General features: G+C 37.3%; 1 protein-coding gene across 1 annotated transcript in view; it reads left to right on the forward strand.

Annotated features, from left to right (window-relative positions):
- NELL1 (neural EGFL like 1) overlaps positions 1 to 14,693 on the forward strand; it is an 884,414-nt gene extending 869,721 nt beyond the window's left edge. Inside the window, exons 18-20 of the mRNA XM_077114226.1 lie at positions 5,485 to 5,661; positions 9,024 to 9,248; positions 14,302 to 14,693. Coding sequence (XP_076970341.1) covers positions 5,485 to 5,661; positions 9,024 to 9,248; positions 14,302 to 14,352 — 453 coding nt within the window. The 3' untranslated portion in view covers positions 14,353 to 14,693. The remainder of the gene's footprint in view (positions 1 to 5,484; positions 5,662 to 9,023; positions 9,249 to 14,301) is intronic.
- Positions 14,694 to 14,955: the final 262 nt, after the last annotated feature.

Here is a 14,955-nt window from a genome sequence, read left to right on the forward strand (position 1 = left end):
GAAGACTGACTAGAATGTTGATTATTTGATCTGGCCCTCATATGAACATTTGCCCAGAAATTTAGGAAGGTGGCCATTGTAGGGACACCTAAAGGACCTAATTCTTTTTCTGGCAAGGAGGGAAGAGCCTGAGCTGCAAGGAGCTGCCATCCAAAGAATTGCAGTCATTCACAAGGTGCATATTAGGCATGAGTCAGCATGTGTTTGAGACCAGATTACAAGTTAGCTTTGTGGATTCCTGTATCTTACTCATAAAAGAATGCTTTGCTTTACCCTCTGGATGCAACCAGCAGCATTATCGATGTTCTAGTTTGCTAGCTGCTGGAATGCAATATACAAGAAACAGAATGGCTTTTAAAGGGGGAATTTAATGAGTTGCTAGTTTACAGTTCCAAGGCCTAGAAAATGTCCCAATTAAAACAAGTCTATGGAAATGTCCAATCAAAGGCATCCAGGGAAAGATACCTTGGTTCAAGAAGGCCGATGAAGTTCAGGGACTCTCTCTTAAATGAGAAGGCACATGGTGAACACAGTCAGGGCTTCTCTCTCAGCTGGAAGGGCACATGGCGAACATGGCGCCGTCATCTGCTAGCTTTCTCTCCTGGCTTCCTGTTTCATGAAGCTCCCTGGGAGGCGTTTTCCTTCTTCATCTCCAAAGGTCGCTGGCTGGTGGACTCTGCTTCGTGGTACTGCAGCATTCTCTGCTCTCTCTGAATCTCTCATTCTCCAAAATGTTTCCTCTTTTATAGGACTTCAGAAACTAATCAAGACCCACTCAAATGGGTGGAGACATGTCATCCCTAATCCAGTTTAACAACCATTCTTAACTAAATCACATCAACCAGGGAAATGATCTCATTACAGTTTCAAATATACAGTATTGAATAGGGATTATTCTACCTTTAAGAAATGGGATTTATATTAAAACATGGCTTTTCTTAGGGGGCATACTTCCTTTCAAACCAGCACAATCGATATCTCCCTTTGCCTAGGAGGTTTATGATGGCAGGAGTTGTCTTTTGACGTCCTAAGATGGTCTATCTGTTTTCTTTGAAGGATGGAAAGATTGGCAGATTTATTCTGGTCTCAAGACTCTAGAGGTCCTGTCAAGGAACGAGGTCTTTGACTTCCGTTGTCCTTCCCCTGAGTTCCTAACTCCTTTGCTGTTCTAAACCCTACCCTTTCTTTGCAGGAGTTTGAGGCTTAGACCACACGAACTGTTGAGTTGAGCATCTGGGTACTTATTTCTTCATCAGTGCTTCCCAAATTTGGCATGTTCCAGAGTCACCTGGGGGGTTTGTAAAAACAGATCGCTGGGCCCCACCTCCAGACTTTCTGGTTCAGTAGGTCTGGGTAGAGCCCAAACATTTACATTGCTAACCAGCTCCCAGGAGACGTGGGTGTTGCTGGTCTGAGGGCTACACTTTGAAAACCATCACTCCAAGAATCTGTCTAATCTCACTTTGAGATCTTTTGTCTTACTTTCTAGACTCCTATGATACAAGGAAGTAGCACAGTGGAAAATCATTGGCATAAATGACCAAATTGGGGTTTAGTTCTGGTCTGCTAGTAACTTGCTGTGTAAAAAAGTCATTTCTTCTCACTTGACCTGGTTTCCTCTTCAGTAAAATAAGGTTGTCAGGGTAAATGGTGGCTAAAGGTGTTTCTACACCAAGTACTAATCACAGAGAGCTAAGGGACTAGTTTATGGAGTGTAGCCTGAACCAAAAGTAATACTTTGTTTGTATAAGTGAAAGTTTGGCTATAACAGTCCAATAACATTGTGTGGAAAGCAGGTCTTATCTGTGTGGAACAGATAAGTCTAGAGTACCACTTCTAATTTTACAGTTTATATCAGGGGTTAGCAAACATCTCCTATAAAAGGCTAGATGGCAACTATTTTAGGCTTTGCAGATCTTAAGGCCTCTGTTCCAACTGATCAGCTCTGCCATCATCATGTGCCAGCAGCCATAGGCAATAAGTAATTGAATAGAAGAGGCTGTATACCAATAAAACTTAATTTACAAAAAAAAAAAAAAAATTGGCAGGCAGAATTTGAGCCATGGGCCATAGTTTGCCAATCCCTGGTTTATGTTATTAATCAACTCACATAAATAAGCTTACCTAAATCCACCTCCTTGATTTAAAAGTTTTGAAATTCTATAGAAGAAAACATTTCATTATACAATCTGAAGCAAATGTATCAATGTGTTGATTATTCAGTAATAAACTGTGTAATTTATAATATAAAACCTATAATTTTTCATCACGTAGTAAGAATAAAATCATTTTTGCTGCTAGGAAAATGTATGTCCCTGCTTTGTAAAATTCAGAAGCCATTTGAATTAGTGTGATACTTATTAATTGTTTATAGCTGAACTTTCATTATAATATTGCATAAACATTGAGCTTCAATGGCAGAAGGGTGGAAAAGTGAATCTTTGGCATTGAAGTGGGGATTGTTCAGACCACGTTGGCTGGGCTACAGGTCAAATTCTTGGAATAATCCCAGAAATTTATGACGAGAAGGATTACTCATCAACAATGAGGGCTATTCTCTTGCCAAATTTGGATTGTAGTCCAGTGGGCTCTGTGAGCTGATGTTTTAAAATGGCATTCTCGTTGAATTAATGGAACTACCTGTGACATATTCATTATTAAAAATCATTTTCTTGACAGTTACCCTGTAATTCAAAGGCCAAAGTGAACATAACCATTGTTCTGAAACATTTTAGAAGCTAGGAGGGGTCTACTTGGCATTTTCACATAATTGATGAGATGTGAAATTGCTTTATTTTGCAGTAACCCTGGAGGCTATACATTTATTTTTATTCATTCTTTCTTCTTTTTTTATTAGAGAAGTTAAGTTGTGGGTTTACCAAACAATCATGCATAAAATACAGGATTCTGTGGGGCCACCCGATTATCACACTATTATTAACATCTTGTATTGTTGGTATATTTGTTACCCTTGATGAAATTACGTTTTAATAATTGTACTATTAACTATAGTCCATAGTTTAATTTAGGATTTAAATCCACTTCCCTGGATTTTTTTGAAAATTTTTTTATTCTAAGAACCTATATACACCTCAATTTCCCCCTTTTAACCATATTCAAATATATAATCTAGTATTGTTGATTACTTTCACAATGTTTTGCTGCCATAACCACTATTCATTGCCAAAACTTTTCCATTATCCCATATAGAAATTTCATGCAATTTAAGCCTTAATTCTCTATTCCCTGCTTCTGTCCCATCCCCTTGTAACCTATATCCTAGATTCTGACTCTATGAATTTGCTTATTTTAATTATATGAGTGAAATCATACAATAATTTCTCTTTTGCATCCTGTTTCACCAAACATGATGTCATTAAGGTTCATCCATGTTGTTGCATGTGTAAGGACTTCATTCCTTTCTACAGCTGAATATTACCCCAGTGTATGTATATACCATCTTCTGTTTATCCACTTCTCGGCTGATGGACACTTGGGTTGCTTCCATCCTTTGGCAATGCGGGTAATACCTCTATGAATGTCAGTGTGCAAATATCTGTTCTCAAGTCCCTGCTTTAAATTCTGAGTATATATGTAAATGTAGGACTATTCTTTCTTTTAATCAGAACCTTGGGAGAAACCTAACACTCTGGGTCTCCAAAGTACAGTGTCCTTTTTTGAAAGAACTTATCCCTTTCTTTGATGCTGGTCACGGACATGGCCACGTTGCTGTCTGAGGCCTGGCCCTTCCCTCTATACTTGGAAGAATATTATTGTGTCATTGATAGCCAAGTCAACCAAATGGCTTCTTGCCATAGTTGTCATTACTTTTCTTGGCTTTTGTTGGTTAAAATAAATTCCAAAGGATTCATAGTGTCTCATGGCTGTACAAGCAAATATATTAATGAGTTGAAATAATAATATATGAGCAGTAAGCCAAAGGCCTATTGTTGGAAGATTCCTAGCATCTGGACCCTTCTTTGTTCAGGCTAGCTAAATCCTCTGACTCAGTTCACCTTCTTACCTCTAAAGTCAGTCTCTCTTTCTCTCTCTCTCCACACACATACACACACACATATGTTTGTGTGTGTTTACAAATGTCAAGTCTTTCTCCTGATATTTTGGAATATTATAATTTCTTGCCATTCCTTACAGTGATAGAGCTAGTGCCCTCAATTTGGGGGAATACATGTTTCAGTGCATTAAGTTATTATTTTTTAGCTAGATTGTCCTCTTTCCATTCTCCATAAAGAATATAATGTTTTTAAGAATTTCCACTTTAGTTAACAGTAGGCTTTTCTCAGCAAGGCCTGTCTTGTTCAGCATTGTTATAAAAAAGTAGTAACAACTCGGAGGGCAGGTCCATCAAGTTTGCAGATGTCATTAAATCATGAAGGAGGGCAAAGTATAGTTGATGACAGAAACAAAAAACACTGTGACAGGTAGGGGAGATAAAATGAATCTAAAAAGGTAAAATGAACAGAGATAAACATCAAGTTTTACACTTGATACTCCCAAACAACCAACTGTACAAGATGGGTTAGGGCTATATGAGGCTTTAGTCTTCATTCAGCTCAATATAAGTCATCACTATGACATAACCAAAGTAAGAAAGTAAATATTGAAATCAGGCTACCTTAAAGTATAATGCTTAAAAAAAGTAATAATGAGTCCTAATTCACTTTGTATTAATCAAACCATTCCTAAGAATTATGTTTATTCTCTAATTCTCAGCCACCTGGTCTAAGAAATGGAGATGTAAATTTTTATTCCACAGAATTATCAGGATTAAATGTAATAATACATATGAGACTTTTCAATATGTGTGGTACAAGATAAATGCTCAGTTAATGGTAACTCTTACTATTATTGTTTTTATTCTTGGAAGTACTGAAACTTGTTAAAGAAGAAAGCAACTGTGACAGGGAAAGACTTAAAAACTACAGAGACTGTGTGCAAAATTAGAGATATTTAACCCAGAGAGTAGATGACTCAGTTTAAACTTAAGAGTGATCTTCTAATAACTCGTAAGTTGAAATATTACAAAAGAGATTGACACTTCTTCTGAGTGTCAAGGAAGTGATTAGGATCAATGAATCAAGGTAACAAGTCAATTTTTAACATTCAGAAATGTACCAACATACTTATTTTGAATGCCTTTCATAGAGATGGGTTCTCCATGACCAGAAAACTCTGAACAACAGGTTGATGACTTTCAAATGTGGTTGCTGTAGTGAGGATTCAAGTATACATGACATGAGAGTCTTTGATTTTGTGAAAGTTCAGAAAAAAATATAACTCTCCTATCAGCTCTGTCAAGTGTTTAAAGGATTTACTCCAAAGGATGTTTTATTATTTCCAAAAATAAACCACTGAAACATGATAATTTGAAATAATAAGCTAATCAAAAGGATTGGTTTTTTTTGGTGGGCTGCCCCATTGTTTCTCTACTGATGAAATCTCCTTAACCTCATTCCTAAACAGGATGGGAAGATATTCTGCCGACGGACAGCTTGTGATTGCCAGAATCCAAGTGTTGATCTTTTCTGCTGTCCAGAGTGTGACACTAGAGTCACAAGTCAATGTTTGGATCAAAATGGACACAAGCTCTATAGAAGTGGAGATAATTGGACCCACAGCTGCCAACAATGTCGGTGTCTGGTATGTCAGCTTTCATTAGAGGGGGGTTTCTTTATACCCTAGAAGGGGTTACAAACTCAGTTGCCTGTAGACTTCAGTTCCTGGTTGTGTGTAATCCTGTAGAGGGAATGACGGCACATATGGCTAACTGAGGGACATATGCTCTGTCTAAAATTATTCAGATCGCACTATTTAAAACACCATGCCAGACAAACAGAACACATTTATGGGACATATTTGGCTCAGGGGATGTTAGTTTGTGGCCACTACTTTTAGCAAATCCAGATCAAGAAAAGGCCTTTCTAGAAAGAAAGCTTTCACTGTCTTGACTGGCACTTATAGTTTTATGGAGGCAAGTCTTTTATTTTGGGGATCATAACCAATAATGGTTTCAATATGATAAGCAATGGAACATTGTTGAAATATCAGGAATTGAGTCTGAGGGACCTAGAATGAAATCCTGTGTCTCCTAAGCTCTTTTGTAATGACCTTGAGCAAGTCCTAGCGTTTTACTGATCATTCTTTCCATCAAATATAAAGCAGGTATATAAAACTACCTGTCTTGTAGGGTTGTTATGAAGATTGGTGAATAGTTGAGAAGGACAAATACAATGCAAGACACAGAGAAGTTGCTTAAGGAATAGTTGCTATTATTATTTTCTGCATTGAATATTCTGTTTCAGATGATAGCCCTTCATATAGAAAAGGCTGAAGATTGTTTTGGATGTTAATATAGGAATATTAATGGTATCATCAGATTTTATAAAGTCTAGAGTAAAAGGATATTTTCTTATCTAATTATTTATTTCAAATTATACCACAAACAAGTATTTCTAAGGATGGGAAAAACTTTATGATACATTGTTATAGTGAATGTGATCTTCCTGACGTTGGAAAGTCACAAATATGGAGCATTCTACATTTTCACCTTGTAAGGAAAACTATCAGCCATGAGTTCATAGTGTAACAGTCATTGAAATTAATTGACCCAGTCTATGGGACTTTGAAAATAAGCATTCAGTGATATGGCAAGATTTTCTAAATTCTAAGTGAATGTGCAGATAATTTTAATAGAATATATCTTTCCAAATGATAATTTATGAAAGAGAATAACTCAGTTAAATTCAAATCATAGGCATTTTTCAAACCCCCATCAAAAGAGAAACAAACCCAACTCAACTGTAGAATTAGTTTTCAAGTCATATTAGGAAATTATATTTCTTTTTCAAGAAAGCAAATATCAAGCACTCAGGAGAATTGGTATTAATTTTAATAAATGAAATTTTTATATGTAGAATTTCAAAAGTTTATAGTCATCCTTGGGGAAAGGCTACCCAATGAGGTTGAACTTAAATTCAAGGGGCAGGTAGAAGTGATGGTAACAAATTAGTGGGGTTATAGGTAACATAGCCATATTGAAAAGCAATATGATTGCAGGAGGATATATAGTGCCGTGTATCCCATTGATTAAGTCTTCAATTATAAATAAGTTCTCACATGAACTATTTCAAAAGGTTTGATAGTAGACAAAGAATCAACAGTAGATGGGTTTGAGGGAAAACTACAATTGCATGCTATGGCCAGAATTTGATAGGAAAACATCAACAATGCCACAGCACTACCAGGGGCAACTAATTGGGGGAGAGGAACATGTGATAAGGGGTAGTTTTGATTTGATATTTGGTAAGGCTTTATTTATTGGTTCTTTATCTCTATGAGCCAATGAAAATTGTATAAAATTGAGACTGCTGCTGATCTACAACAAAGTGTAGATACTGTAAGACAGTTTATTTTGGACATTATTATGATGCCCAACAGATGGAGGGAGCGAAAGGGTACAATGACTGAGAAGGAGAATGATGAACTTGTACATTTCTATGATGGAATATGGTGCAGTTACAAAAGGGAAAGATGCCGAGAGGCATGCAACAAACTGAATAAATCTTGGGGACAATATATTATGCAAAATAAGCCAGAAACAAAAGAGCAAATATGCTAAGGTCTCTTTCAGAAAATACTTACAAGAGAATTGGAGCCCAGATTATAAGCCCTTACAGCAGCCTAGACTCTGAGACATTGAGCTATATGTGTATCAGCTGGTATTTCCCTGGAAATTTGAGTAACTGTGACACCTAAGACCCAGAAATAGAGTCCTTCAGCCCTGAAAGTTAGCACAGTTATATGCAATAATGGTTAAAGTAAACAAAAACGAAATCAGGCCTCAATTAGAGACAGATACAAACCAACCTGGCTGGGACTAAGGTAAATCAGAAAACAGGGTAAAAGATGATAGGGTATGTACTCAAGACCCACATCTACCATATAAAACCAAAGGCAGAAAGATTTGTTATGTTTAGAACCTAAATTTTCTGTAACACACAATCTGAATCAACCTATTTGGGTAACTCATTTAAACAGCCCAAACTTCTAGAGCCCAGAACCAGCACGAGGCCTTGTAATTCTGTATAGCTTAATGTAATACCCAGATACATCTCAAACCATGGTGGGCTGATAATTATAAAGTATTAGTAGAGTCCCTTGACTCTACCAATATGGTACTATTACACTTTCCCATCTGGGAAACCCCTGGTACCCTCTCAATAATTGGGGACTCAGAAGAAATTAGGCCAAGCCCTTGATTTTGAAGCTTGCTCTTAGGAAACTTATTTCTGTAGTGGAGAAACTAAGATTACCTATAATGAGGCCTAACAGTTGCTTCCAGGAAACCTCTTTTGTTGCTCAAATGTGGCCACTCTCCCTCTAAACCCAACTCTGCAAGGAAAATCATTACCCTGTCCCCTATGTGGGACATGACATTCAGGGGTGAAAGTCTCCCTGACAATGTAGGACAGAATGTGACTCCTGGGGTGCCATCTTGGCACCTTACTGACCAAAAGTGGGAAAAGAAGTATAACAAAATAAGGCATCAGAGGCTAAGAGAGATCAATAGAGCCAAGAGGCTATTCTGAAGGTTACTATTACGCAAGCTTTGATAGATAGTGCTAATTGCCATGGTTTGCTGAACCCTAACCAACATCACCTGTTAACTCTTAAGAACACCTAGGGTTTGAACTGAGACTCTATAAAAGTTTCATGCACTAAGTTTGCTTTCCTGGAAGCTATAATTCCTAGAGAGTTATTAGGTCAGATAAATCCTGAAACCCAGAGGGACCAGCCTCTCCAAGATTATCAATTAATTACATTCTCCTATTCTTTACTGTCAATACCTCTTATCAATGTGGAGAAGTCAGAATGGGCTAAGTAGGAGCACTCAGTGAGGAAAATGATGGGAGTCACTGTACCCTTCCTTTCCCCTCCGAGACTTTTGGAATTGAATTGTGCTTAGAAACAATGATAAAGTACTTTTGGCTTTCTTTCCACAGGAAGGAGAGGTAGATTGCTGGCCACTTACTTGCCCCAATTTGAGCTGTGAGTACTCAGCCATCTTGGAAGGGGAATGCTGCCCCCGCTGTGTGAGTGACCCCTGCCTGGCTGATAACATTGCCTATGATATTAGAAAAACTTGTCTGGACAGCTATGGTGTTTCAAGGCTCAGTGGCTCAGTGTGGACAATGGTTGGATCTCCCTGTACAACCTGCAAATGCAAGGTAATTGGATGTCCTGAGGATAATCAGGCCTTGAACAGATGCTGGGGAATACTTGCAGGAGGTCTACTCCTGATGTTTCCAAATGTACAGAGTCTTTCAAGCATGGTGGAAATACAGCAGGCATTTACTTCTCACAGGAGGTTAATGTGTCTGAATGATCATAGCTGCACCTTGTATAAAGGCAAATTACAAATGATTGTGGAAGAAAATAGACCTCTCTCTTGCCATTAAACTACAAATATTTAACTATTGGCACTAGGCCCAATTCTGATTAGGTTGTTTGTTTTTTTTTTTTTAACCTTCATATTGAAAAAGAGAGAGAGAGAGAGAAGATCTAGCTCCTTTCATTCTGGAAAATTTTAGCATTTTTTTCATGAAATGTTAGAAAATGTGCTCAATGAATTGTTTGCTTTATTTAATTATCTCAGCGACTAATGCAGCTTTTGCTGCAGAATTTAATTAATCATGACTACTTTTCCTATCTTTTTGGAGGAGTTCCTATGAGACATCCTGATACATCTTTAAGATTAAACAACTGACCCCCTCCTTCCTTCAGACTTCATGAGGACCTGTGATTGTAGCAGACTTTGTATAAGCATTAGGCTTAGCCAGAGTATGGAAACCTCTATCAAAACATCTGTTGAAGATTCCCATGATTAAGCAAATAAAAAGTGCTAGCATTCTGCTTAGTTACATCAAGCCCTGGCTTAGCTTCAGGCATCAGTGGAAGGTTCTCAGATTGTCATTTTATGCTGTTGTAAACATGGATTATTTTCTTTTCCTTGGAAAGTACCATTTTAAGATGTAGCCCCAATAACAAAAGGATGATATCAAACTTCATATAGTAAAAGTGCCATGGTTCAATCTCTACCATCAGCCTCAGAAAGCAAAAGGACCAGGAGATGTGAGACCTGCGTTATTTAATATTATTTATTTGATGTCAGATTTGAGATTCATGAAGGGTAATTACAAAGGCATATGTACATTACGATATATAACTAACTTTAATGAATTTCTAAGAATTTACATATCTAAAAATGCATAGTATCCTTTATAGTTACCATGGGAGACTATATTTATCTCTAATATACAACCTTTCTAGAACCCCTCTGAGAGTTACCTTCAAATTCTTGTCACACTTTTGATTAGTTTATTATTTCAAATTATCATGTTTCAGTGGTTTATTTTTAGAAATCAAATATCCTTTGGAATAAATCCAATAAATAAGTTTTATAAAAACTTGAAGCTACAGAACCTCACCTACTCTTGGAAAACAAAGGAAGAAAGGTTTATTTTGTCCAGAACCTAAATTTTCTGTAGCACATGATCTAACTCAACCTGTCTAGATAGCTTTTTTAAACAATCAAAACACGGGGAGCCCAAAATAAAAATGAGGGCCTTTAATCCTGTATAAGCTTAAGGTAATGCCTAGATATATCCCAGAATATATTAAGCAGACAGTCAAAAAGTATTGGCAAAGTTCCTTGAGGGATGGGGAAAAAATGTGGAACTATTAAACTTTACAATCAGGGAAACCCCTGACACTGTGTCAAAGTATGGACACCCAAATCAATAGGCCAAGCCCTTGATCTTTTTTTTTTTTATTTTTTTTTTTATTAACGGAAAGAAAAAAAAAGAAATTAACACAACATTTAGAAATCATACCATTCTACATATGCACTCAGTAATTCTTAACATCATCACATAGATGCATGATCATTGTTTCTTAGTACATTTGCATCGGTTTAGAGGAACTAGCAAGACAACAGAAAAAAATATAAAATGTTAATATAAAGAAAAGAAATAAAAGTAGTAGTAATAGTAAAAAACAACAACAACAAACAAACCAACAAGCAAACAAAAACAAAAAAAACCCTATAGCTCAGATGCAGCTTCATTCAGTATTTTAACATGATTACTTTACAATTAGGTATTATTGTGTTGTCCATTTTTGAGTTTTTGTATCTAGTCCTGTTGGACAGTCTGTATCCCTTCAGCTTCAATTACCCATTGTCTTACCCTGTTTCTAACTCCTGCTGAACTCTGTTACCAATGACATATTTCAAGTTTATTCTCGAATGTCCGTTCACATCAGTGGGACCATACAGTATTTGTCCTTTAGTTTTTGGCTGGATTCACTCAGCATAATATTCTCTAGGTCCATCCATGTTATTACATGGTTCATAAGTTTATCTTGTCTTAAAGCTGCATAATATTCCATCGTATGTATATACCACAGTTTGTTTAGCCACTCTTCTGTTGATGGAGATTTTGGCTGTTTCCATCTCTTTGCAATTGTAAATAACGCTGCTATAAACATTGGTGTGCAAATGTCCGTTTGTGTCTTTGCCCTTAAGTCCTTTGAGTAGATACCTAGCAATGGTATTGCTGGGTCGTATGGCAATTCTATATTCAGCTTTTTGAGGAACCGCCAAACTGCCTTCCACAGTGGTTGCACCCTTTGACATTCCCACCAACAGTGGATAAGTGTGCCTCTTTCTCCGCATCCTCTCCAGCACTTGTCATTTTCTGTTTTGTTGATAATGGCCATTCTGGTGGGTGTGAGATGATATCTCATTGTGGTTTTGATTTGCATTTCTCTAATGGCCAGGGACATTGAGCATCTCTTCATGTGCCTCTTGGCCATCCGTATTTCTTCTTCTGGTAGGTGTCTGTTTAAGTCTTTTTCCCATTTTGTAATTGGGTTGGCTGTCTTTTTGTTGTTGAGTTGAATAATCTCTTTATAAATTCTGGATACTAGACCTTTATCTGATATGTCGTTTCCAAATATTGTCTCCCATTGTGTAGGCTGTCTTTCTACTTTCTTGATGAAGTTCTCTGATGCACAAAAGTGTTTAATTTTGAGGAGCTCCCATTTATTTATTTCCTTCTTCAGTGTTCTTGCTTTAGGTTTAAGGTCCATAAAACCACCTCCAGTTGTAAGATCCATAAGATATCTCCCAACATTTTCCTCTAACTGTTTTATGGTCTTAGACCCAATGTTTAGATCTTTGATCCATTTTGAGTTAATTTTTGTATAGGGTGTGAGAGATGGGTCTTCTTTCATTCTTTTGCATATGGATATCCAGTTCTCTAGGCACCATTTATTGAAGAGACTGTTCTGTCCCAGGTGAGTTGGCTTGACTGCCTTATCAAAGATCAGATGTCCATAGATGAGAGGGTCTATATCTGAGCACTCTATTCGATTCCATTGGTCGATATATCTATCTTTATGCCAATACCATGCTGTTTTGACCACTGTGGCTTCATAATATGCCTTAAAGTCAGGCAGCGCGAGACCTCCAGCTTCGTTTTTTTTCCTCAAGATGCTTTTAGCAATTCGGGGTACCCTGCCCTTCCAGATAAATTTGCTTATTGGTTTTTCTATTTCTGAAAAATAAGTTGTTGGGATTTTGATTGGTATTGCATTGAATCTGTAAATCAATTTAGGTAGGATTGACATCTTAACTATATTTAGTCTTCCAATCCATGAACACGGTATGCCCTTCCATCTATTTAGGTCTTCTGTGATTTCTTTTAACAGTTTTTTGTAGTTTTCTTTATATAGGTTTTTTGTCTCTTTGGTTAAATTTATTCCTAGGTATTTTATTCTTTTAGTTGCGATTGTAAATGGGATTCGTTTCTTGATTTCCGCCTCAGCTTGTTCATTCAAGCCCTTGATCTTGAAGCCTACTCTTGTGAATCTTATGTATCTAGTGGAAAAGCTTAGCCTATCTATACATGTGCCTAAAGATCACTTCCAGAGGACCTCTTTTGTTGCTCAAATGTGGCCTCACTCTAAGCTCAGCTATGCAAGTGAAATCATTGCCCTCCCCCCTACATGGGACATGACATCCAGGGGTGAAAGTCTCCCTGGTGGTGTGGGAGATAGCTCCCAGGAATGAGTCTGCCCCTGGAACCATGGGATCAACAATGCCATCCTGACCAAAAGGGGAAAGGTATCAGTGGCTTAGAGAGTTCAAATAAAGTCAAGAGGTTACTCTGGAGGTTGCTCTTATGCAAACTTCAGTTAGACACTGCTACCTATCATAACTTGCCAAACCCCAACCACAACCATTCCTGCCAATCCTAAAGAATACCTAGGGCATTATATATGATTCTACAACCATTCCATGCACTAGGGTAAATTCCAAAACCTACAACCTCCAGGTGGGTCCCTGGACCAGATAAGTCCTGAAACCTAGAGGGGCCAGCCTTTCCAGAACATCAGCTAGTTCCATCACCTGACCCCTTATTACTGACAGACCTTCCAACATGAAAAAGTTAGAATGGGCATAGCTCAAATACCCTTAAAGAGTGGGAGAAAGATCAAAGATGATGGTGGAGTTATATAGAGAAAGTAGGGTTTAACAAATGAGTACGATTGCTGAATCATTATACTGATATTTCTTTTAGTCTCCAGTATCTTAGAGCAGGTAGGAATAAAAACCTAAAATTGTGGAATTGTAACCCATACCAAACTCTGAAATCTGTTCTACAATTAATTGTTGTGCAGTGCTTTGAAATGTATTGCTTTTTTGTATATATGGTATATTTCACAAAAAAGAAAAAAAGTGATGATAAAAAATATGTATTCCTTCTAGCTTCCAATATTCTGGAGCAGCTAGAAGAAAAAATCTGAGATGATGATATGTTAGCACATGGCAAACTCTGGGATCTGTCCTGTAACTACTTGCTGAAGACTGCTTTGCGTCTTTCTTTCTTTGCCTTGTATATATGTTATATTATAAAATAAAAAAGTTAAAAAAAAATATGGACCTACATAAGAGTAGTCCCCAACACAGCTAAAGCCCAGATAGGGCTATTTAATTGCACTTCCAGGAGAACCCAGCAAGAGGTCCCTGGGGAGGGCTCTCATAAGCCCTTCCTTCCCTTCTACTTTTTCTCTAGCATTTTCTTGGTAAATTTTCTATACCACTCTTGGAGTTTGTCTCAAGATGTAGATGGTCATTTTGAGTATAAAAATGGCAGACTTCTAATGGATTTCTATTCAATGCCTCAACTAGCTAATGCTTGTGTCTTTGTTGTACAGAATGGAAGTGTCTGCTGTTCTGTGGATTTGGAGTGTCTTCATAATAATTGAAACGTTTAAAACAGATTCATCGTGGGAGAACATGGACAAAATGACTGACAAACATGATAAGGAGTGGGAGTTGTTGTTTTGTGCCGCAGACAATTACCAAAGTCTCCATCTGAGGAACGTGTTTGGGGCTGGCCTATTTTAGACCTACCCCTGTGCTCATTCTTGATAAGCTAGTCTAGGTGACCTGCAGTGCAGTGCATTGAAGTCTATGGTTGTTAAAAGAAGTTCCCTGTGTTGTAAATCACACCGTTCCCTTATCAGATCATTTTCAAATACATTTAAATGATCTCATGTATAAATGTTGATGTATTTTTTTGGTTTTTATTTTGTGTACTGACATAATAGAGACTCCTTTTATTTATTTTTTCTTGATTTTTGGATCAAATTCTACAAATAAAGTTGCCTGTTGTGATTTTTGTCCCATCTACTGTATAATTAGATCTGAGGTCCCTGTCTAAGGTACTGATGGTAATATTTATGAAGTGTCCAATGCATCGGACTTATATGTCAGAGTTGTTGAACCCACTGAAACCCATTCATTTCAGCTTGAGCAGGCTAAAGGCAATTGTGATATGTTAATGGGGAGAAAGATCACAAACACAA

Source organism: Tamandua tetradactyla, chromosome 8, assembly GCF_023851605.1.
Source record: "Tamandua tetradactyla isolate mTamTet1 chromosome 8, mTamTet1.pri, whole genome shotgun sequence".
In the NCBI taxonomy this organism is placed as follows: Eukaryota; Metazoa; Chordata; class Mammalia; order Pilosa; family Myrmecophagidae; genus Tamandua; species Tamandua tetradactyla.